We start from the raw sequence: 22,066 nt of genomic DNA on the forward strand, positions 1-22,066 counted from the left end.
GCCCATTATGCTCCGGCGGATCCGGATTGAGAGCAAAGCGAGTCCGCTGTCACAGAAAATAGTTAATTATTGCCCCGGGGTGTTAATGCAAATTTGTTGTTGCCAACGCTCCGCCGATTACAATTAGTTTTACGGCGATTGTTTGCCTTTTCCTGATTTGATACGGCCGGAATGAGAGGAGTTCCTCTTTACAACGCGCGCATTTAACTCGGTTCGGTTCTCATTCTGAAAAAAAGAGAGTATCGCATAAATCAGGCTCTACTCGCGGCAAATATTTGCCCAGTCGAGATACTCAACTCAAACAACAAGCGCGCATTTAGCATTTTTGGCAATCACTCCCTTCCAACTTGGCCGTAAACGCGTAAATTTGGATTAGCCGGTAACGCGACTGAGTTTAAACGGATTTTCCCATGCAAAAGTTGTGCGTGATGGCGCCTGTGGCTGAGTGATTTGAAACAGGTGGAGTTTGGTTATAAAAAGTAAGAAAACCAAGTGATACTTTATGATTTTAACGACTTTTTTCCATGAAAAGATAACTTCTTTGCTTTATTTTCATTTCACTTCATAAGTGAGTGCTCGTTAGGAACGGAATTAAATTTAATTTGATTAGATTATATAACTTAATCTACAGTATTAACGTATGACAAAAGTTTCTCTTAAATACCTTGATAGTAGCTTCCTGTCTGCAGATTTCATTTGCCTTCCAGAACAAAACACGTGTACCGAATGCCTATAACATTTCATAACAATTACTTCCAGACTTCTGTAGATTCTGGCCAGAGAACCGCTTACCGTAATTTTTATCACAAGTTATTCTCCCTTGGGGTAAAGTTTTATGACGAAAGGTTCTTTGCGAACCATAATCGAGATAAGACCCGTACCCAAACAACCAAGTTTCGGGCTAAAGATAAAGCTGTGACTGACGTGAGCGCCGTAAAACTTTATTGGACTCCGGATCTGGTCGTTGCCAGCCAGATGAGTAATTAGTAGTCACCGAATTCGTGATCCTGACTCGATGCATACTTTTAAGAGCACACAAAGTGGAAACAAATTTAAAATTTATCGTTTAAGTGATTATATTCTTTTTAAGCTGCATTAAAACTAAATTCGTACTAATATCGATGGTAAGTCTACGGGGAGTGAGCACTCGAGCATCTCAGATGTGGGTGGAAATGTGGCCGTTGGTGGCCGCCGATCCCTTGGCCACTCCGCCGTCGTCCACGTACCCCAGTTCGCGTTGCACCGCCGAGGGGCGGCGGTTGCGCGTTTCCGGCAGAAGGGGCAGCGAAATCAGGCCCACGAATATGGAGGCCCCGGCAAATACCCACAGGTAGAGGACCAGTCCGGGGGCAATGGAGGCCTTTACCGCATTGAATGCCTGCATGCAACATTTGCAACATATAATGAAACTCTCTCTCAGGTTTTTGTTTATCTGCACCCACCTCAATCATTCCGAAGAGCAGCAACCAGGCAACGGCAGAAGCCAGCGAGTACAGCAAATCGTGCAGCTGTCAACAGATTTCAGATTTCAGTTCGTCAACAAACATGGAAAATATGTATGGTTGTATGTAAATGTACACTCCCCTATAAACCCAGGTAGCTATTATTATTGATAAATATTCGTTGAATAATATGAGTCAGTTAAAATGAAATTGAAAAGACTCCCCCAAGAGATAATATTGAACGAGTGAGTGATATGTTTCTGTGGTATTTTTAAAATCAACATGACAAAATGAAATGTAGTTTCGAATCGAATGCACTCACCTTAGTTGGCAGGACCTCGCTGCTGACGACGGCAGCCAGAGGATAAAGACCGAAGCTGACAAAGGCGAGTTGAAAGGCCAGCAGCACAATGGGCAGATACTGATCTGCCCAGCTTCCCAGGAGCCAAAGCTGCCCGTAAACCTTGAACAGGGCCAATACAATTACCGCCACTGCCGCAAGCAGCGAGGAGAGGCAGAGCAGCAGCTGCGGGAGAAAGGATGTTATTCAGATGGAACCATTAGCAATGCCAAAATTCAAATTGAATGGCTTGAATACGTTTGCAAGATGTGTTGCCATTTCACTCACCTTGCGGGGAATGTGGGGACCGATGAGGCGGGCAAAGAGAGCTCCGATGCACTGGGCCGTGGCTAAGACGACATAGTTGATTTCGATGGAGTAGCCGGTGCGACCGAGGAAGTCCGCGGCGTAGTTGAGCTCCACGAAAACACCGCTCAACTTGGCGCAGACTGTCAGTAGGAAGCTGACGAAGGTCAGCCGGATGATGTAGCCATGGGACATGGGCGTGGAGCCCACGTTCTTGTCCTGGCTCTTCAGCTCCGCCTGGAACTCGGCCAGTTCGCTGAGGTACTCGGGCTTCTCGCGGTCGTCGATGTCCCGGATGCCGCGGTACCAACGCAGGGACTTCTCCAAGCTGGCCATGTTCCTCCTGCGTAAGAAGAAGTGCGGGCTCTCCTGCACGAAGGGGAAGGTCATCGTGAAGACGAAGGACACCGCGCATCCCACAATGTTGACCAGGTCGTAGGGCAGGTAGAAGCCCAGGACAAAGCCCACCAGGATGCCCAGTGTGCGCCACAGCTCGATGGTGAAGGTCAGCCTGGCGGCCTTCTCCCGCGTCTCCGCAATCTCGTTGATGAAAATCGGCAGGACCACGAAGGCGGCCCCGGATGCCACGCCCGCGAAAAGTCGGGAGGCGTAGATGTGCACTATATCGTAGCCGAAGTGGATGCAGGCCCAACCGGACTGCAAAATAAAGAGGTAATCGGCTTATAGAGAGAAAGTAAAAACCAATTAAAATATTAAATTCCCAATTGGAACTAATAGCAAACAATGAACTCATACTTCCAATAGACTCTACTCTGTTTCCACCTTTCAGATATAAGACTTCAGAAAATATCTTGTTTCTCTAGCTTTCCTTGAAATGTATCTTCCTCTTTTCTAGACTCGAGTGTCGAGACATTGTGTGCAGGCTCCTGTTTTCTATTTCCCAAGAACTATCTTTTGAATACATAATTACGTTCAAGGACTCACGATTTGAAGCAGTCCGGAGCAGAGGAGCACCGACTTGGGGCCAATTTTCAGGGCTAAAACACCAGAAACCAGAGCTCCAATGGCAGCACTGAGGAACAGGTAGCCTGTTAGCCAGGCGGTTCGCGCCGGATCGGTGGCCTCGTTCAAGGGAGTCCTTTCCTCCGATTCATACAGTGCCATGTGCGCAGGGGTAATGCCAAACATCATGCCAAAGTTGAAGCAAATAATATTGCCTGCAATTAAAATATAAGGAAAATAATTTCATTAAATTGAAAATGATTAATTTAGCATGTTTACATGATATAGTAAATGACGACTTTATTATGAAAACATTGTCCTTGGAGTGACTCACCTAAAGCCGTGGCAATACTCTGGATGGCCGGACCACCCACTCTCTTTGGCAGGCACATGCTGAAGGTTTCCAACGGAGAGTAATCCTTAATCCAAATCCGGAAGCGAGGACCTAGAAACACATGCAGGTCGCACTGCACCGACTACCCAACTGAGAATCAGTTAATGGATGCTGGGGGCTATTTATGGCCGTGGGATCGGCGCCGTTATCTTTCGCTCGCCCGGAGATAAGATGACTACTATGCGCCACCAGTTGAACTCCAGACCACGGGCAAACCGACCAGAGACTGTGTCCGGACGTGTTTTCGTTTAGTTGGCAGTTAAAACGAATAAGATGAGCAATATGCAGGTATATATTTGCCCAACGTGAGCATACAGACCGATTCAGCGATAAGCTCTGAGGACGTCTGCCTTGGCTACTAGTTTTGTTTATGGGAAACAAAAGGGTGGCTCACAAACCGAGAAAAAATGCTTGTTAATTAAATCGAAGCGAACCAATTGAAACCAATTAAAAGTGAATTGAGCGGAAAAGTCTATAACAAAAGACTCATGCTTAAAAAAAAGGAATTAATAACGGGTTTTCACTTAATGATAAGGGAACAAAAAGGTGCAAGCAAATCAATTCAATTAAAAAAGGGGGATTAATTTAAAGTAACATTTCGAACTCGATACGCAGGTAGATGAGCAACTATCGATAGTATCACTCCAAATCTTTCAGCACCAAAGCTGATTGCCATACCCCGCAAATTACGATAACGATAGAAAAGATCGGCACCTACACTATCCTGACTGCTATGAAACCCACTACAAAACAGCTGATTTTAGCCGCCAGTTTTTGTGGTTTGTTTACTAATTAATTGCGAATTTAAAACTTGATTCTATAAAATGAACCTCGAGCTCTGGGAAAAACAATTTGCCCTCTGTGAAGCCGTATTTCAATCAAGTGGAACAACAAGTAGCCGAAAACAAGCTGCGTGGCGTGCACAAGCCATATTGCTATGCCAACAAACCAGGTTAAATTGCACTTAAATTTAAATCCATAAAAATAATAACGTTTATTAATACCTAGGTTGTGTGACGACTCCACCCACTACGCTGTGCTGAAAGAACATCATGATAAATTGCACAATGACGACAGTTATGAGAAAGCAATGACAAAGCGCTTAAATCGATGCCAGCGGATTATAAAAAACAGTCACAAAACGAATTCACAAAGCTCCTGTTCGGATGACATGTTTAACTTACCGCAGGATATTACCTTTGAGCCGTCCTGCAGGACCACCTATGAGAGCTGCCAAAAATCTGAAGTCACACTAAAGGATTTACAGACTCTTTTATTAGCAAAAAGAGAAGAAAAACGCAGTCCAGTTTTGCGTGAACCGATTTCAAAGAGTACTTTGAATGACCAGCCAAGTGTACCAGAGGCTTCCTCCCAGAATGATTTTGGCTTTCGCACTGCACGGGAGCAATTGGTCCTGGACGACCTAAAGGTGTGAAATTGCTAAGAACAATTCCTAATCTTCACCTTGGAATGTCAGTTTCTGAAGAGTTTCCGCAATGATTTTCTAAGCTGTAGACGCAGCAACAATTTCATGAAATCCTTTCTTGAATCCCCAGAAAAACAAGCAACCGACAACCAGTGAGAGGAATGCACGACCAGCCGACATGATGAACTTCAGGAAAAAAGTGCTGGGTGGAAAACGCACAGTTAGCTCGAACTTTGTATCGCCTTTGGCGCAAAATGGAAACTCAACTAGCTCGTGAGTGGAGACTTGTTATTCAGAACATGTCAAAGATTTAATAAAAACCGCTCATGTGCAGAAACTCAAACTTACCACCCGCCCTGGCCCATTTGGATCCCAAGATGGTGGAGCAAATTCTTGGCGAGAGCACGCACGATTTCAAACCAGTCGGTGAGTAATTTTGTCTCTTTGGTACATGCTGTTTGTGGAAATGTTGTTATTGCAGCCTGGGAAGATATTGCCGGTCTGGAATCTGCCAAGTCCACATTCCTGGAGGCCATAATAATGCCGCTTCGACGTCCCGATTTGTTCACTGGGGTGCGGTGCCCACCCCGAGGCGTTCTTCTCTTCGGACCACCAGGCACTGGCAAAACCCTCATTGCTAAGAGCATTGCGTCCCAAGCAAATGCCAAGTTTTTCAGCATCAACCCATCCACTCTCACCTCCAAGTGGGTTGGCGAGGCGGAGAAGTTGGTGAAGACCTTGTTCGCTGTGGCCGCTGCCCACCAGCCAGCCGTAAGTGGTTAAATGCCTTTGGATGGAAACTTAACCTTAAGGGATCAATAACTCGTTATGCTGCCCATCTATGGTTAAAGCTTGGGCAGTTATTATCTTACCATTAGCCTTGCATTTCAGATAATCTTCATAGACGAAGTGGACTCCCTCTTGTCAAAGCGTTCTGGTAACGAGAACGAGAGCACTTTGCGCCTGAAGAACGAGTTTCTCATCCACTTGGATGGCGCAGCCAGCAATGAAGAAATTCGAGTGCTGGTAATTGGCGCCACCAACCGCCCGCAGGAATTAGACGAGGCTGTGCGGCGGCGGTTTGTGCGCCGCCTCTACGTTCCGCTGCCCACAAAAGAGGCGCGCCAGAAAATCATCGAGAAAATTACACGGCAGGTGAGGCACAGCCTCGACTCCCGGGAAATTAACCAACTGGCAGAGCTCACAGACGGGTACTCGGGGGCTGATGTGGACACGTTGTGCCGCTATGCATCAATGGCTCCTCTTCGCTCGTTGACACCCGATCAGATGGCGACCATTGAACCGCATCAGGTAAACACAAAAGGGTAGATTTCCTACCGTGTATTAAAAGGTAATTTAAAGTTGGGGAGGTTGCCAATCTGGTACGATGCATCAACCCAAATAGCTTAATGTGAGCTTGTTCGTTTTAAAGCAAAGGTATAATGATTCGATAAGCTGAACAAGGCTTCTTGTTATCCCCAATTAATTGAAGTCGTTTTCCTTTCAGTTGCCCGCTGTTACCGTGGATGACTTCAAGCAGGCTTTAAGGGTAATATCCAAAAGTGTTTCAGCGGAGGACTGCAAACAGTTTGAGGCCTGGAATGAGATTTATGGCGTACGACATTGAGAACACCGAAAAGTGTTTGTTTCTTGGAGTTTATTAATACTTGGAAATAACGCATGACTAACAATAAAATCTGAAATACAATAACTTCAATATATTTCCATTGTTGAAAACTCACAGCACATCAAAATTACGTTCGTATACAGCAGACTGTGGTGCAGTCCGTTCAATGAACTCAACAACTAGCTTAACATACAGAATATATCGAGCGAAAAACTAATGGAGCTACTATACATAATCTGGGCCGACACTCTAAAGCTTACGCGCAAAACTTGTACTTAATTTAAAACTTTGTTCCGGCACATTTTGAACTCTGCATTATGCACACACAGACGGAGATGTTTGTACAGTAGAATACCATAATAAACCTACAACAGCTATCGATAGGGGAATTCTACTTCGAACTTAAATAAGAATTTACACAGAAGGAGGCCTCCGCTAGTCTACTCCCTGTTCTCGCTGATCGGCGGGAAGACGTAGTCGTCGCTCAGGCTGTTGATGTCCACGTAGGTGGTCTTCGGACTGAGCACCCGGTACAGGGCGTCGAAGGTGGGTCGCTCCTCGGGCTCCTCCAGCCAGCACTGCAGCATGATGGTGTACACCTGCGGGGTGCAGATCTCCGGCCTCTGCAGCCGGTTGCCGGCCATCAGGAAGGGGATCAGCTCGCTGTTGCTGATCGTCGGGTAGGGCGAGGCGCCCAGGGTGCCGATCTCCCAGAGCACCACGCCGTAGGCCCAAATGTCGCTCTTGCTGGAGTACACGTTGTCGCGAATCGCCTCGATGGACAGCCAGCGAAGAGGGAGCTGTGGAATAAGTGAACCAAATACAGTTTATCATTTAGTTATTGCACTTCCCAATTGTATATCCTTTGTATTGAATATTGGTAGAAACTCTTTAAGTACTCCTTTTCCAACTCAATTTTAAAACATATGCTGCCCTTACCTTCCGCGTCCTTGTGTTCGTATAAATTCCATGCCTGGAGAGGCCGAAATCCGATATTTTCAGCGTCTTGTTGCTATCAATCAGCACATTGCGAGCAGCCAGGTCTCTATAGAAGAAAAGCCGAAATAAACCCCTTTCGCAATTAGAAGTACAAGTGTCTTCTCGAAATTCATACCGGTGCGTAATTTCCTGCTCCTCGAGGAACCGCATCCCATTGGCAATCTGAAGTGCGAAATTGTGTAGCTCCTTGTTGTCGAGAATGTACTCAAAGGAGTCCTCGTCCTCCACAATGGTGTAGGTAGCTGCATTAGGGGATCAAGTGTTAATTAACTCCTGTTAGGCATTTCAAAGGACGCTTACTTTCGGCAAACGAGGGGATGGGTTGCCGGTGGCCATTAGCTAATCCGTTGGAGTCCTCCAATGGCAATTCAACTGACTGGCTGGATGCCTTTAATTCGATGTAGTTCACGCTTTGCAATTTCGGCGACGAGGAGCCATTCGCCCTGTTGGAAATCGGTCGGCAGGTGGTGTAGTTGGCATTCCTGTTCCTCAGCTTGCTGGCCTCCTGACGAACCGTTCGCAAATAGTTCAGCTAGAAATGCGGTTAAATTAAATTGAATATTTGTGGTTTCTTGATTTTCATTTAACATTTTCCATATTTTGTTTGTGTTTAATTGGATGGAGGAAAATACGTAAATGACACTGGATAATCACTTTAAATAAAATGAATGAAATATTGAATATTTGTGATTTCTTGATTTTAATTTAACATTTCCCATATTTCGTTTGTGTTTAATTGGATGGAGGAAAATAAGTAAAGGACACTGGATAATCACTTAAAATAAAATGAATTTATTTGATTGCTATTACCAAGTTTCCTCTGCCGACGTATTCCATAATCATCAGATACGGCTCCTTGATGGTGCAGCAGCCCAGGAAACAGACCACATTGTGGTGCGTGCCCACTCCCTTGAGCATCTCGATCTCGGCCAGGAACTCGGCCACCTCATCCGCCTTGGGATCGGCTAAATAAGAGGGTTCTTGCTTTTGTTCTTTGTCCAATTCAAATAATGAGTATAAGCTTACCCTTCAGCTGCTTTACTGCCACAATGGTTGTGCCCCTCATCCGGCGCAAATTAATTGCAGTGGCCTCGTGCACTTGACCGAAGGCTCCCTCCCCCAGAATCCGGCCAATTTGGATGGCCGAGTGGGGAACCTCAAAAATGTCTGCTAGTCCCAGGACCTGCGATTTCTGAGAAGATAGTTGTGGTAAGGTTAAGATTAGGAAGCTAATCCTAAGAAATGAAGATATTTCTAATCAATTTTTAATACTATATGCAAGTCAACAAACGAATACATCAATTCTGAATACAATGACCTACCTCCACATACTTGTCCACATAGTTTACGTTGTCCTCCATCCTGAAAGAAATAAGGACAGCCATTAATATCGATAAGTACTCAAGCATTACTGCCAGTGAAACCCACTCGATGGCGGAGGCGGCGAAGGTCTGGATGTATATGTGCTCCTGTTTCCGCAGCTTGGCCGTTGTCCTGGCTCGTCGGCGCCGCAGGAGCAGCATAATCAGTCCCGCCAGGATAATGGCAATCAGCATGCCGCTCATGACGACAATGGAGTTGCTCTGCAGGGAAAACAAGTGGGGATATATTTACAGAACTTTAAATTGTGGCAATTTGCAGCTCACCACACTGTCGCCTTCGGTTAATCGAATCGGATTGGCGGGCACTTGGAGTAATGGATAATTATTAGTTTAAGGGGAACCTCATTAGCGGGATCCACTCACCTGGCACCTTGGCGACACTCCGCGGCCCCTCGCATCCCGAGGGATCTATGATGACCGCCTGCAGGCTGAGGGAGGCCTTCTCCTTGAGCTGCGTTCCCAGTCCCAGCTTCATTAGGCCCTCGAATCCCTTCGGAGTTGGCCTGAAGTTCAGCTCACTGAGTTTGTAGACGCGGGTCATCAGGTGCTTCAGCACTCCTCCCCAAGGAAGCGAGGGGTTCGTCTCCTCGTTGATTCTGCAATTTGCAATTAGTTTGAGTCGGAGGAGCTACGTAAATAAGTTGCCATTCAGCTTTGGCGAAAACTTATAACAAATTCCATGAAATTAATGGGATTGCATTCAAACGGCTTACTATTTTTAATAGGACAACTTTCAGTCACTTAATGAGTTCGGAGAAAGTTATGCAAATGTGTACAGCAATTAATTTCCATGTGTGTGTTCGTGTTATTAATGTAATGGCAGTCATAATTTAAATGGAAAGTCCCTTTAATTATAATACTCACTTTAATTGCATTTTGTAGGCCTTCAGTGATTCGTGCAGATGGGATTCCTGCTCCCTGCGCAACTGCTCACTGGCCAAAATCGAGATGTTGATGCTGATTGTCTCGTTGCTGAGCATTTTGCCCACGGCCAGCACTTTCGGCGGAGTGGGCGCCAACTGGCAGGAGCACTTTCCCTCCAGGCACTCTGCTCGGATTATAACGAATTTTACATCGTACATATAATACCTTTCACAGGTTTTTCGATGGACTTACGTGGAATATAGACGCGGGCGGATCGCCTGACCATCGCATTGGAGGTTTCCACAATCACCTGATATTGACAGCCGAACATGTAGTTGCAGTCCACGGACTCCACGTTCAGGTTGGGATTCACTGGCAGGAGAACGAAGTGTGGCTCGGGGGCAACCATCTTCTGTTTGATTCCGTACTCGCTGCACGGAGCATCCGGACATCGGCTGTTGTTCACCGCACTTACAAGGACATTGTAGGATGTGCCTGCAAAACGATTCTTTCCAAAAATCCATCTTTGCAGGGAATTAAGCCAATAGTCACCTTCAGGCAGGTTGTCCTGCCATCGCACCTGCAGTCGTGGGATTTTCTCCATGTAAAGCGTTACATTTGTGCTCAACTCTGTGATTTCTCCATCAGGAGTGGGCTGGAAAATTACAAGTAATCAAAGAAATAATGGGAAAAATAGCTTAACTTAAGATTATCCTTTAAACAATTTCCATAACCATTAAAATTTGTTTTTAAATTAATGATGTTATTGGTATTTGAGAATATAAACTTTCAATATTATTGCCAATATGTACTCACGTTTAACCGCATCCTGGTCGCAGGATCCAGGGTCTTCAGCCCCGGCAAACCAGTTACATAGCGATGTGCCTCCATTTGCCTGCTGTCCGGCTCCCCGTTCGGAACCAGTGATATCATTGTCGGATTACTGGGCGTGGTGGTGTTTTCGGACAAACCTGGACCCGAGGCCTCACATGCCCCCACCAGGAGGATGAACAACACAATCCTAATTCGAATGGTGTTCGAATGATGCATTCTGAGGGAAAAGTTTCCTCATAGTTGGCTGTGTTTACTGTAAACAAGAGAATTTCGTTTTAATGAACATTCATTTGAGTGAAAGGGACTTATGCCTTGTGAAAACTACCATTACCCATTAACCCTTTGTCCTATCGATTTCTGGTGGAACTAGAAGTCCAAGTCCCATTGTCTTTTGCGTTCGCACACCCTGACCTTTGCCCTGTGGGCACAAAGCGTTACATCAATTCCGAAATGCGCACACACAAATTATGTAACTCAATCCGACTGCAAACACACAGGAAAAACACGCAGTTGGGAGCAAATAAATTCAAATTTTGAACTTAATTAGTGGAGCCGCATAAACTGGCTTGAGTTGCCTCTTTGGAAACTAAGAATGGATAAACCTTGTCCACCCCCGGGTTTCATTTTAATTAGGCACAATGCAGGACTAACTTAATTGTTCAGGGTTTTCTCCAAGCAACAGAAATCTTTGCATCAGCATTGTATCATTTGAAAGTCGAGGCTTCGAAAAATAAAGGTAAAACACAATCTAAAATAACTAAATGCACTTGGAATCATTTGTTTATCGAATCACGAAAACCAAGCGAAACCTTTTCAGCTGATTGCACATGAAGTGTGCAAGTGTTCCATCTTCTTATCAATAAGTTGGCCCTTATCTCCAAAGACACAGAGTATTCCTCTGACAAGCTAGCCGTTGCCAATTGCAATTCGGCTAACAGACTAGGCAAAAAGCAACCAAAGTTAAGTTTTAGAAAAACAGAGAAGCCCAACAATCTATTTCACTGAATGATATTTAATTTAGAATTTTATTACGAATTCAACGATGTACACGGTGCGTCCATTAAGTTTCGAGACTGATTCCATAAATCGCAAAATAAACAAGATATTTCAAGTTTTTCAAATTTATTATTCGAAGTATTCTCCCTTCGCTTTAATACACTTCTCACAGCGATTCAATAGTGATTCAAATGCGTGCTTCAGCTCATTTTGTGGAATAGCCTCGAATGCTCGTGTCGAAGCCGTTTTAATGGTCTCAACATCTTCAAAAAAGCATCCTTTCAACTTCAACTTCAACTTTGGAAACAAGGAGAAGTCACACGGCGCCAAATCAGGTGAATACGGTGGGTGGTCCAACACACAGACTTGATTTCGGGCTAAAAACTGACGAACAATGATTGATTTGTGACTCGGCGCATTGTCGTGCAACAGACACCATTTCTCTGGATCGCGATATTCGGGTCGAGTACGACGGATTCTGGCCATCAAATGCTTTAAAACTTCAAGATAATACGTGCCAGTGACCGTTTGACCAGTTGGAACGAACTCTTTGTGGATAATGCCTTTACTATCGAAGAAAGTGATGAGCATTGTTTTGATTTTTGAAGGAGATTTTCGCTTTTTTTGGCTTGTGGTGAGTTTTTTGACTTCCATTCCGAACTTTGGCGCTTAGTTTCTGGATCATACTGAAAGCACCATGTTTCGTCGCCAGTAAGAATTGATTTCAGAAAGTTTGGATCATTTCTGGCGGCTGCAACGACTTCTCTGCAATGATCTTTGCTCTTTGTTCCATGTTGGAATTTCAACATCAGATCAAAAACTGTTTAGGGAAAACTGTCATATCCTTGTTATTTGACAAGCAAATGTAATGAAGTTTGACACGTCAATAGAAAAAGGTTTAAGCTTTAAAATGCACCTTCGAATACCTAGCTGGCGCTACTATTTGCTGAGATATGGTTCATGTCTCGAAACTTAATGGACGCACCGTGTATGTCATTTCACATTTGGAAGAGTAAAGAGTACTTTATGTAGTTTTTGCTAGAACAAACATTTTTCAATGGTAATTTTTCTGTTGTTTAGGCTAAAAACAACTTAAAACCAGGGGAATAGCAATATAGATATGATCTGCATTAAAAGACAAATTTTAAAAACAAAATTTAGCTAAAAGATTTAATCTACATAAAGTATTGAAAGATAGCGAAAAAAATCCCCTAAGGGAGATACCATCTTTGCATAATAAGTGTTTCGGAATCCATATATAACGTATCAAGCTTACTCCTATCACTGATCCTATCGAAGTGGCAATCGAATTCGTGGTGATTCAGCACGTTGCTTTTATTTATGCCTGATATAGCCAATGACCTATTCCAAAGCACTTGAATTTATAGAGGCAGCTACAGTTTTAGACGGTAATTCAAAAGTGTACAAAAAGGAGATGCCCTTGAGGGGTAATGTGGAATTTTAAAGATTAGTTTTCAATTAGAAATGCGAATCTAGGCTTAACTTTCTGTTAAGCTTGTAAACCAAAAGGCATGTAAACTTTAAATTGAATAAAAACCTTTTTCCAACAACTTAAACAACTTTGGGAAACAGATTTGTAGGCAATTAAGCGAGTTCAGGCCTCCTTGATTCCTTGACAAAGAATTTTCATAAAACGGGAAGAAAGTTTGTCTCTTTCCGTCAAATGTGAAATTCAGCGAAATTACACCTGTTTGGCACCGGTGGGGATTAGGGCAAGTGCTCGTGAATTAAAGCGTCAACAAAGCTAATTGTTTGCACGACATTAGCTGCTGGCTGATGGCAGGTGGCGAGTATTTGGGTCATAAATCAAGCCCTGTCTGCTCCGCTTTTGCGTTTTTATGGGGGCCTCCACCCGCAGCTTCTGGGCAGAGGAGGTGTTTTGTTTTGGTTTAATGCCCTCCGCGCCCAAGAGTGAAAAATACACAGTGGCTAGGTGGAAGGTATCTATAGTTTATTCTGGCGCGGATTACTCATAAATGGAGCGACCTTTGGTCTCCTCCAGGCAGACGACCACGTAGAAGAGGCAGATGGCGCTGACGGCGCCGCAGAACCACATGGTGGCCGCCAGTCCCAGGTGGAACATCATCAGGGGAAAGGTCTTCAGCGAGGTGAAGGCGAAGAAGCTGAGGCAGCCAAGGCAGAAGCTGGTGGCCACCGCGCGGATTCTGTGCGGCAGGATCTCCACCAGCACCACCATGGTCACCGAGATGACGCCCACGTTCGCTATGAAGATGATGAAGGCCATCAGGGTGACCGGCAGCCAGGCGGAGTAGGCCGACAGGTCCAGCTTCTCCTCCTCCGCGTAGAAGGCGTACAATCCAAAGGCAGAGGTTCCGATCCCGCTGCCCGCGCAGGACACCACCAGCAGGATCTTCCGGCCGTAGCGGTCCACCAGGTAAATGCTGGCCAAGGTGCCCAGGATCTGAACAGCTCCGATGATGATGGTGTTCGTGTTGGGGTCCAGCTTGGTGTGCACCGCGTCGAAGATGTTGGACATGTAGTTGTTGAAGGCGAAGGTGCCCGTGAAGATGTTGGCCACCATCAGCACAAGCCCAGTGGCCAAGGCCTTCAGGGAGCGCTTGGTAACTGCAGGGAAAAGCTGATGAATATACAGATTTCTTGGTAAGTAAACCTGTCAGTTATCTTACGGAACTCGGAGAGGGAGAGCCCCTTGTCGTCGGAGTCCTTGTCCTGCTGCTGGATGGCCAGGCGCATCTCGTCGAACTCCTTCTGGTAGGCCCGCTCCTCCTCCTTGGCGACCGAGGGTCCGTCGCACCGCCGGTAGAACCTCAGGGAGCGCTCGGCCTCCTCCTCGCGGTGCCAGCGGATCAGCTGCTGCGGCGGCTCAGGGTACCGGGTGGCCAGGAAGACGTAGAGCAGCGGGAGGCCCACCACGGCGCAGGGGATCACGTGGTAGGCCACGTGCGAGGACACCACGAAGCCCACCAGGATGCCCGTGTTCATGGTGAGGGTGAAGAGCGAGCACAGGCGACCCCGAATGCTGCAGAATTTGGGGGGAAACAGTGGTGAAGTGGTTTACTTTCATTTTACGAAACTTTTCCCTCAAATGAAGCACTTTTCTTCTCATGAAAACCATATGAAACATTCCCGAAATACGGGAGGAAAAATATCCACAACAATTAACAATTTAATTGCAGCCCAAGAGAGTTTCAGCGAATTGTCTTGAAAAGCGGCTATGTTTCTGCAACACTGAATCATATGTAGTATCAAAATTGCAATTAAGGTTAAAGTGCACGGAATCACGTAACCGCAATGTTGCCTGATGGGCAAAACTACATGCGTGAATTGTAATGCTGATTCGATTTAAACATCAAATTGGTTCCTTTTGTTCCCGAATTCCTTTGAAAGTATCTGTTGCTCTGTGACATTGAAGGTCAATTTTAATTGGAAACATGCGGGCTGAAAATCTGGTTCCTTTATCTGCACTCACCTTTTGTCTGCGATTTCGCCAATGAAAATGGGCAGCACCACAAACATTCCACCGCCAGTTAGCCCGGCGCAAACCCTCGCCACGTAGAGCATCTCGATGCTCGACGCGAAGTAGAAGAGGAACCAGATGCACTGGGGATCAAAGCGGACAGGTTAGGCCCCTGGGGAAGCACCTCGATCCCGGTGGGAAAACTCACCGTGTGCGGAACAGCCAGGGCGTAGATGGACACCTTCCGCCCGAAGCGATTCATCAGGAAGGAGAAGGAGAAGTTCCCGCTAATCCCGCCGATGCTGATGACGGCTCCCAGCCAGGAGGCCTCGCCCACGTCGATGGAGAAGGTGAGGGGCGTCTCCGCGGGGGACAGCAGCTTGGGCAGCATGGGCGACAGCCATCCCAGGGCGATGCCGTGGCAGAAGGTTATCAGCGTGGCTGCAACGGAATTAGATCAGCGGGTGACATCACACCTATCCTATCCACCGGGCGAACCAACAGCTCAAGTGGCTCATTTGCATAGGCACACGCGTGAAACTCATTTTCTTTTGACTTTTGGATGACAAGAGGGAAAAGTCTTTCCCGAATCTCGTCCCTTTGTCCGCATCCGAAACTTTCCACGCTCCAGTTGAGCTGTTAATCCGTCTTATCTCCGAACAACATACCACTCAAAGAGACCAGCACTTGACGACGGTATTGCGGCATGAAGATGCCCGATTGCAGAACGTTGAGCAGCATCTTTTTTGCTGATTGAATCCTTTTTGGAACTGAACTGATAATTCACTAACTAAATAGTCCTCGAATCTCGTTTATCACAGTGGGAGAGCCTCGGTGGGTGGGGGGGCAGGTCCTAGGATGCCTTAAAGCTCTTGCGGGAAAACTTCGGGCTCTGGTATCCTCTTTCCATGCTCTGTGAACTTGCGGGTTGCGCGGTAACTGAACGGAGTGACTCCTGTCCGAAAATGCCTTGTGAAATCGGCGGCGAGGCCCCATTTATACCGCTCTGGTATCTAAATCCGGGGGTAAACAGATGCTAATTCATCTAAGAATCAGCCAACGATTACGCAGTTTGCGAGTCGGGAGGCAGCCACTTAGATAACGCCGTCCGTATCCATCACTCCGGCTGTCTAGGTGGGCGTTGCCCGGTTGCCCGGTTTCGCGGTTCCCCGGAGCTGTGGATCCGTAATGCTCGACACACATCAGTAAATCTTTCCGGCGGCAGCGCGTCATGCTCCCTGTTTTTGTGCCAAGTTCACGACTCGCTCGAATAAAAAGCCAACGGATGCGAGTGGAAATGCGGTTTCGCTTCACTCGTGACGTCATTTGGTGACTGGAGTTATGTTCCGAGCTCCGCATTTTGGATTTCCTGACCTAGGTGAATAGCATCTACTCGTATTTGCTTTGTTGGAGCCACTTGCCTCGCTCAAATGGCAAACACGCGCGCTTTTAAGGCGTCAGTTAATGCACGATGGCACACACCATTACGGAATACAAACACTTTGCGCTGACACTGTTGTTAGATGCAAACACACACGTGTGACACTTTTCCGGGGCCAACACAAACGTTTTCCACAGCGTTTTCGCAGCAGCATTAAGTCAGTCAAGCACTAAACACCCTATATGTAGATTATAGGTGAAGCATTGAATAATAGCTAACAATAATAGTTTATCTTACAAGCGATGCAAGCTATTTGAATAATAGCTAACAATAATAGTTTATCTTACAAGCGATGGAAGCTATTTGAATAATAGCTAACAATAATAGTTCATCTTACAAGCGATGGAAGCTATTTCTTCCTTTCAATGGGGTCTTTAAATCCTAACCTAGGAGTCATGTTACTTTGGGCTATCATTACTGCAAAAAGCAAACCCTTTTCCACGTTAAACAAAAGATTTTAGGGAGGGGTTCATGAATGGATTATTTCAGGACCAAAGTTAAGGAAAAGATTGTGTTTCTGGCACGTGCGATTTTATAGAGGAGCAGTGAGATGAACGTGTTTTGCTAGATTGTCCTTGTTGTAGATAACAATCAAAACATTTGGTTGAATTATTCACTGCAATAAAATTGCGTCGGCTTACCGAAGAGATTTTCTTACTAGCAAGAACTGTGTACTATAACAAAAAAAAATTTAGAAATCGAATGATCATTGTGAATTTAATTAAAGTCCACAAAGCAAAACAAAGTTCGTAATCGTACATAAAGATTCGTATAGATAAGAATCAAACGACTGGCTCCGATTTTACTGCCCTATGATAATGATGATGATTTAGTATGGACTTTGATTTGTCAACAACTCCAGATTATTATGATTTCGAGTATAGGCTAACACTACTGACCTTATGTGGTATATTTAAGTAACGTTGGAAATTTCTACTTGATTTTAAATTGGCACATACCCCTCAAAATGTTTGTTATGTTTTCTTTGGAACTCAAAACGCCCTTCGCAACGAAAGTATGCTACAAAAAAGTGGCTTAAATGCCAAGCTTTCCCATCGTTCCATTTATGAAATGAATAAACTTAAAATAGTTGGGTAAAATACATTTAATTTCAACATACTATGTAAATACTTAGAAGTCTTCATTTTCGTATTGCCAGGCTTTTGACGTGAGGTAGGTGCCTTGATTTCGATTCTGTCTAACCACTCGACATTTTAAGCTCTGCAAAGGCGGCGAAGGCTAGACCAAAACGAGGCGATACTCATAAATAAAATGGCTTGCACCTATTTTAATCAACTGATAAGTTGCTAGTCAGGTGTTGCCAACTTAAGGCCGGCAAACAAACTTTAATCGCTTAAATACCGAAACAAAACTTTCGAACTAATACATACGTCAGACATTTTTTGGTCTACTGGTTTTTGTATTCATACATACATATTTATACTAAAACTATATTCAATTTTAATATATCTTGACAGCCAAGGCACCAGTAAAGATCAGAAACTCAATTTAGTCTCCATCCATATGCTTTTAGAGTGGGTATAAAATATAAATACCTGACAAGAGCAACGACTTTTGGCCCTTATCTCTACTGCTGGTTTTATCTGAGAAGGGGGGCCCACATTTGATAGGAGAATGTGTAGAAATTCACTGCTCTTGGGTTTTTGGGCTTGGTTCGAATTTCGGTCGCGTCATTCTACGGGCTTTTTTCTAATCGTTATCGCCCACTCGATTTATTGATAAGTTCAATTTGTTTTCCATTTCACGGCAACTTGAACAATTTGTTTTGGTTTGCCGACTTCGATGGGAAAAGTAACACACAGCTTTCGACAGCTGAAAGCCGAAACTGAAAACTCCGGCTGTTGCCTAGGCCAACAAGTGAAAAGCCTGGCGAAAAAGATAAAATTAGCGTATAAATAAAAATAGCAATCTCATTGCTATCGAGTTCATAACTTAATTAATACCTAATTTTGTGCTTTCTTTGGTTTTTCGGCACAGACTATGAGTGATAAGCCAGCAACAAATGAAACAACCTTAAGTGTTCAAATTGGACTTTGCTCCAGGGATGATTGTGCGGGAGCCATTAAACTGGTAGAGTCCAGATATTTGTTCGTCCATATAATATAATTCGGAAAGACCCACTAATTGCCGAAGTACTCGTATTATATATCAGCAATATACCTGAACCAATCGAATTCGGGCTCACTATTTTGCAGTGGTCAATGGTCAGTGATGAGGTCGAACTCAAGCCAATAAAGTTTTTAAAAATAACTCGATTAGTCACGGTCCAATAAGTTTATTCAAAGGAGCAGTACGGGAAAATTTCACTTGCCATAAAACTCTATGTTTATTTTCCCATTTGAAAAACAGTTGGCAAAAGTTGGCGTAAAGTTCCATCGTCCCTGGAACTGTTTGCTGTATGCGGCAGCCTTTTAAAGCTTCAATGCCTGGGTCCAATGGCAACTACTCGTAAAATAATTGATGAGATACTACAACGACTGTCATTATATACAGCCAGTTAAGTGTATTCGTGAGATAGCACAAAAACACACAAAAGAGTACAAATTTTGACAATAACAAAAGCGGGAGAGGAACGAATGTATGACGTCTAGCAAACATCTGTGTGAATTTGCGATTTATCAGGACTGAAGTGATTTGGAAAACACTTCAACTTTACTTCAACAAATCGATTTTTTCTCCAACGCAACGAAATTCATTTAAATGCGATGTTATTTTGCACCTAATCAACTTTACCACCACAAAAATATTTAAAACAATATTGTTATAACAAGTTAGTCTAAAGGAATATGTTGCTTACATCTTGATGAAATTTGTTATTTTGTTTATTTTGTCAGGATTTATAAAGAGCTGAAGCTTTGCGTTTGTTTTGCTTTGTTTTAAAATAAACATTTTCATCTCAGAATTACCCTGGATTCCTTTCACCTTTATACAAAAACATTTCTGCTTGGGAATGTCTTCCTTTGATAGTTAAATGGCTTACAAACATTACAGGAACGGACCATAGCCCAGGTCCATATCCCATATGTACCACACCTACCCCATCTTCTAAACGCCCGGTTATGCTCAGATGGTCCTGAACGATTCCGGCGACAATAATAAATATCGAAAAAAAAAAAAAAAAAAACAAACATTACACAAAAGGCAAATGGTAAGAAACAATTTTATAACATTTTTAAATGTAGTATCTGTATGTTGAAAAGCAGAAGGAGAAATTTATGGAATTTAACCAGCCGAAAAACTCATCGCCGAATTCGAGCAATGGGGCCAGAAATCGCGGTTGCTTGGCTCTTTGCCTGCCATTATTTATCAATTGCGGCGCGTGTTTAAGTAGATTAAATGAGGCTACTTAATCATGTGCAGGGCATATATATTGATACCGTATTTGTGTTGTTGTACCCCCTTTGTTGACCATGCTCTCAATAATAAATAACATGCTTTTAAGCTGTAATAAAAAGGCAGAGGTGAGAGAACCCCACGCCAGGAGCGAGCATGGTAAAACAGTGTGATCATTTTTAGTTCAATAATTAGTGGAGTACTGAACTGACAGAATATATATAGCGCTATATATGGCGCACAATCACAAGCGCTGCGCGAAAATGGCGACACTTTGCTTATCACTTAAAGTGGCCGCTGCCGTGCCGAAAAACGGGGACCCGAAAAATGGAAAAATAACCGTGGCACAATCTAATAAAAATTGAAATGCCCCCGTCGCCCACACGGATAGAAAGAGGGTAAATGGCAAATGCCTGGGCCAAATGGTCCGATGTTCCAAAAGGGGGCGTGAGCCGCGGCAATTACCTGGCTGGAAGAGAAATCATCGCCGCCCATCTAGATTGATCGAAGTCAACTGGCAGGGGGAGTACATCAATTGCGCAGTGCGTGCGGCAATTGGAGCGATCATCAATAACGACCGATAAAAATAATGTACAGAACATGAGAAATCACTAGGGAGTTCCGAGAAATTCCTCAAGACCTGCGTGGCTCCAAAAATATGCGGGCTTTCGCGCTATCTAATCGAGAAGTTCGGAGGCTCAAGCCCAGAAATTAGATCGGTTCGGAATCTCTTGATTGGAACTCACCATTTGCGACTCACTCTGCACTGGAGTCTCCTTATGGAAATGTTGACTTTTCAGCTGATGGCTTCGCACGCAATCATTTCAAGTTTTTGTTTACACTCAACACCTTTTTGGCTATATGTTTACCCCAACCCCTCCGCAGTAAACATCTGATGATCAAATTTGTATTTTTTGGTGCAAAAAGAAAACAAACACCCGCGGCTTGTGGGGCTGGGAAATGGATAGCCGAACAACACACAGCACTTACGCGGACTGTTTGCGAATTAATTAAATTTCCGTTCGTCCGTTTGCACTTTCATTCATATAAATTTCAAATAATATTTCCACTTTTGTTTACTCTTGGCTATTTATTTTTAAACTTTTCATTCGAGTGCATATGTAATCCAGATGCTTGATTTCCGTTTCCGCTTCTATACACTTCACTTCACTTTGTATGGCCGTGGGATTTTCGAATTATAAAGTGGCCAATCTGTATAATATTATTTATTTATTTTTTTACACAATTTTTTGTTTTATTAGTAGCGCGCTGAGAATTGCGAAAAGAAGCCCGAAGGTTGTAACAGATCACCGGCGATTCGGAAAAATCACGTAGCCGACGCGTAGTCCGATTCAAGTTGAAGCAACAAGCATTGGCGGCAGAATGATAACAATTGTTAACTGCCAAGTGTTGCTTCTGCACTTGCTTTGAGCTTTTACGCAAAAGCTTCGCAATATCATTTATTCTGGTGTCGAAATCGACTATTTTGCGTACGAGTGGCACAGTCAGCACCAGATAAGCGGGAAATTATTTTATTTCTATGAAATTATTATTTTATTTCACAGAAATATTTAGGTCTCTAAGGATTGAGCTTAGAATTATAAATAGTTGGGCATTTTGAAGTAAATATTTTTATAATAGGCTTTAAAAAAATATAAATCTGCTCATCGGCCTTGGATGGGAATAGCACCTCATTCGTAGATCCAGTTGGTAAGAGCCAGGTTCCAGGAGACCAGTTCCTTCTCCTCGAACCAAATGGCTATTTCCTTCTCGGCAGTTTCGACGGCACCCGATCCGTGGATGATATTGCGGCCGACATGGAGGCAAAAGTCCCCGCGAATGGTTCCGACTAGAGATTCAGAGGGATTAGTCGCTCCCAACATTTGGCGGCACGCCTTGACCACGTTTAAACCCTCCAAACAATATGGGAACCACTGGACAGGAGGTCATGTGCTTACAAAAATCTGAAAAGAAGGGCCGTTCGCACAGGTCGGCGTAGTGCTTCTCCAAACACTCCTTGGTGGCAAAAGTCAACTTTATGACGACAAGTTGGAATCCCTTTCGCTCGAAGCGATCGATGATCGTGCCAATGAGTCCTCGCTGAACTCCATCCGGCTTAATCATTATTAGAGTACGCTCCTTGTTGCCAGCCTTTGCTGCGCAAATGATGTCCTTCAACATTTTTCCGGTTACTCTCATTTTAACTTTTTGAGTTGAAAGGTATTGCAAACACTGTTA

General features: G+C 44.3%; 4 protein-coding genes and 1 pseudogene across 4 annotated transcripts; 1 reads left to right on the top strand and 4 right to left on the bottom strand.

Annotated features, from left to right (window-relative positions):
• Positions 1-1,058: 1,058 nt before the first annotated feature.
• LOC108092548 (facilitated trehalose transporter Tret1) lies at positions 1,059-3,815 on the bottom strand. The gene is made up of 7 exons (XM_017192183.1): positions 3,765-3,815; positions 3,386-3,671; positions 3,034-3,266; positions 2,071-2,745; positions 1,765-1,968; positions 1,443-1,508; positions 1,059-1,378 (listed from the first exon to the last, which is right to left on the bottom strand). The coding sequence occupies exons 2-7, from the start codon at positions 3,441-3,443 to the stop codon at positions 1,157-1,159; spliced, it is 1,458 nt and encodes a 485-aa protein (XP_017047672.1). The 5' UTR covers positions 3,444-3,671; positions 3,765-3,815; the 3' UTR covers positions 1,059-1,156.
• A 396-nt stretch (positions 3,816-4,211) lies between these two features.
• Positions 4,212-6,582, top strand: LOC108092499 (fidgetin-like protein 1). The gene is made up of 7 exons (XM_017192112.1): positions 4,212-4,397; positions 4,454-4,874; positions 5,002-5,144; positions 5,206-5,297; positions 5,353-5,642; positions 5,763-6,182; positions 6,379-6,582. Exons 1-7 carry the CDS (start codon positions 4,270-4,272, stop codon positions 6,496-6,498), a joined length of 1,614 nt encoding a protein of 537 aa, XP_017047601.1. The 5' UTR covers positions 4,212-4,269; the 3' UTR covers positions 6,499-6,582.
• On the bottom strand, positions 6,522-21,197 carry LOC108092498 (macrophage colony-stimulating factor 1 receptor 1). Its single transcript, XM_017192111.1, has 15 exons — positions 20,575-21,197; positions 10,560-10,830; positions 10,296-10,398; positions 9,996-10,238; positions 9,744-9,927; positions 9,243-9,475; positions 9,144-9,184; positions 8,926-9,080; positions 8,820-8,859; positions 8,524-8,689; positions 8,308-8,462; positions 7,798-8,029; positions 7,613-7,739; positions 7,438-7,543; positions 6,522-7,298 (listed from the first exon to the last, which is right to left on the bottom strand). Exons 2-15 carry the CDS (start codon positions 10,791-10,793, stop codon positions 6,939-6,941), a joined length of 2,379 nt encoding a protein of 792 aa, XP_017047600.1. The 5' UTR covers positions 10,794-10,830; positions 20,575-21,197; the 3' UTR covers positions 6,522-6,938.
• On the bottom strand, positions 13,525-15,999 carry LOC108092500 (facilitated trehalose transporter Tret1). Its single transcript, XM_017192113.2, has 5 exons — positions 15,702-15,999; positions 15,242-15,474; positions 15,046-15,176; positions 14,243-14,595; positions 13,525-14,180 (listed from the first exon to the last, which is right to left on the bottom strand). Exons 1-5 carry the CDS (start codon positions 15,772-15,774, stop codon positions 13,561-13,563), a joined length of 1,410 nt encoding a protein of 469 aa, XP_017047602.1. The 5' UTR covers positions 15,775-15,999; the 3' UTR covers positions 13,525-13,560.
• A 245-nt stretch (positions 21,198-21,442) lies between the features above and the next one.
• On the bottom strand, positions 21,443-22,041 carry LOC108092338 (annotated as a pseudogene).
• Between the last annotated feature and the right edge of the window lie 25 nt (positions 22,042-22,066).

The sequence above is a fragment of the Drosophila ficusphila genome, unplaced genomic scaffold (assembly GCF_018152265.1).
Source record: "Drosophila ficusphila isolate 14025-0441.05 unplaced genomic scaffold, ASM1815226v1 contig_412, whole genome shotgun sequence".
In the NCBI taxonomy this organism is placed as follows: Eukaryota; Metazoa; Arthropoda; class Insecta; order Diptera; family Drosophilidae; genus Drosophila; species Drosophila ficusphila.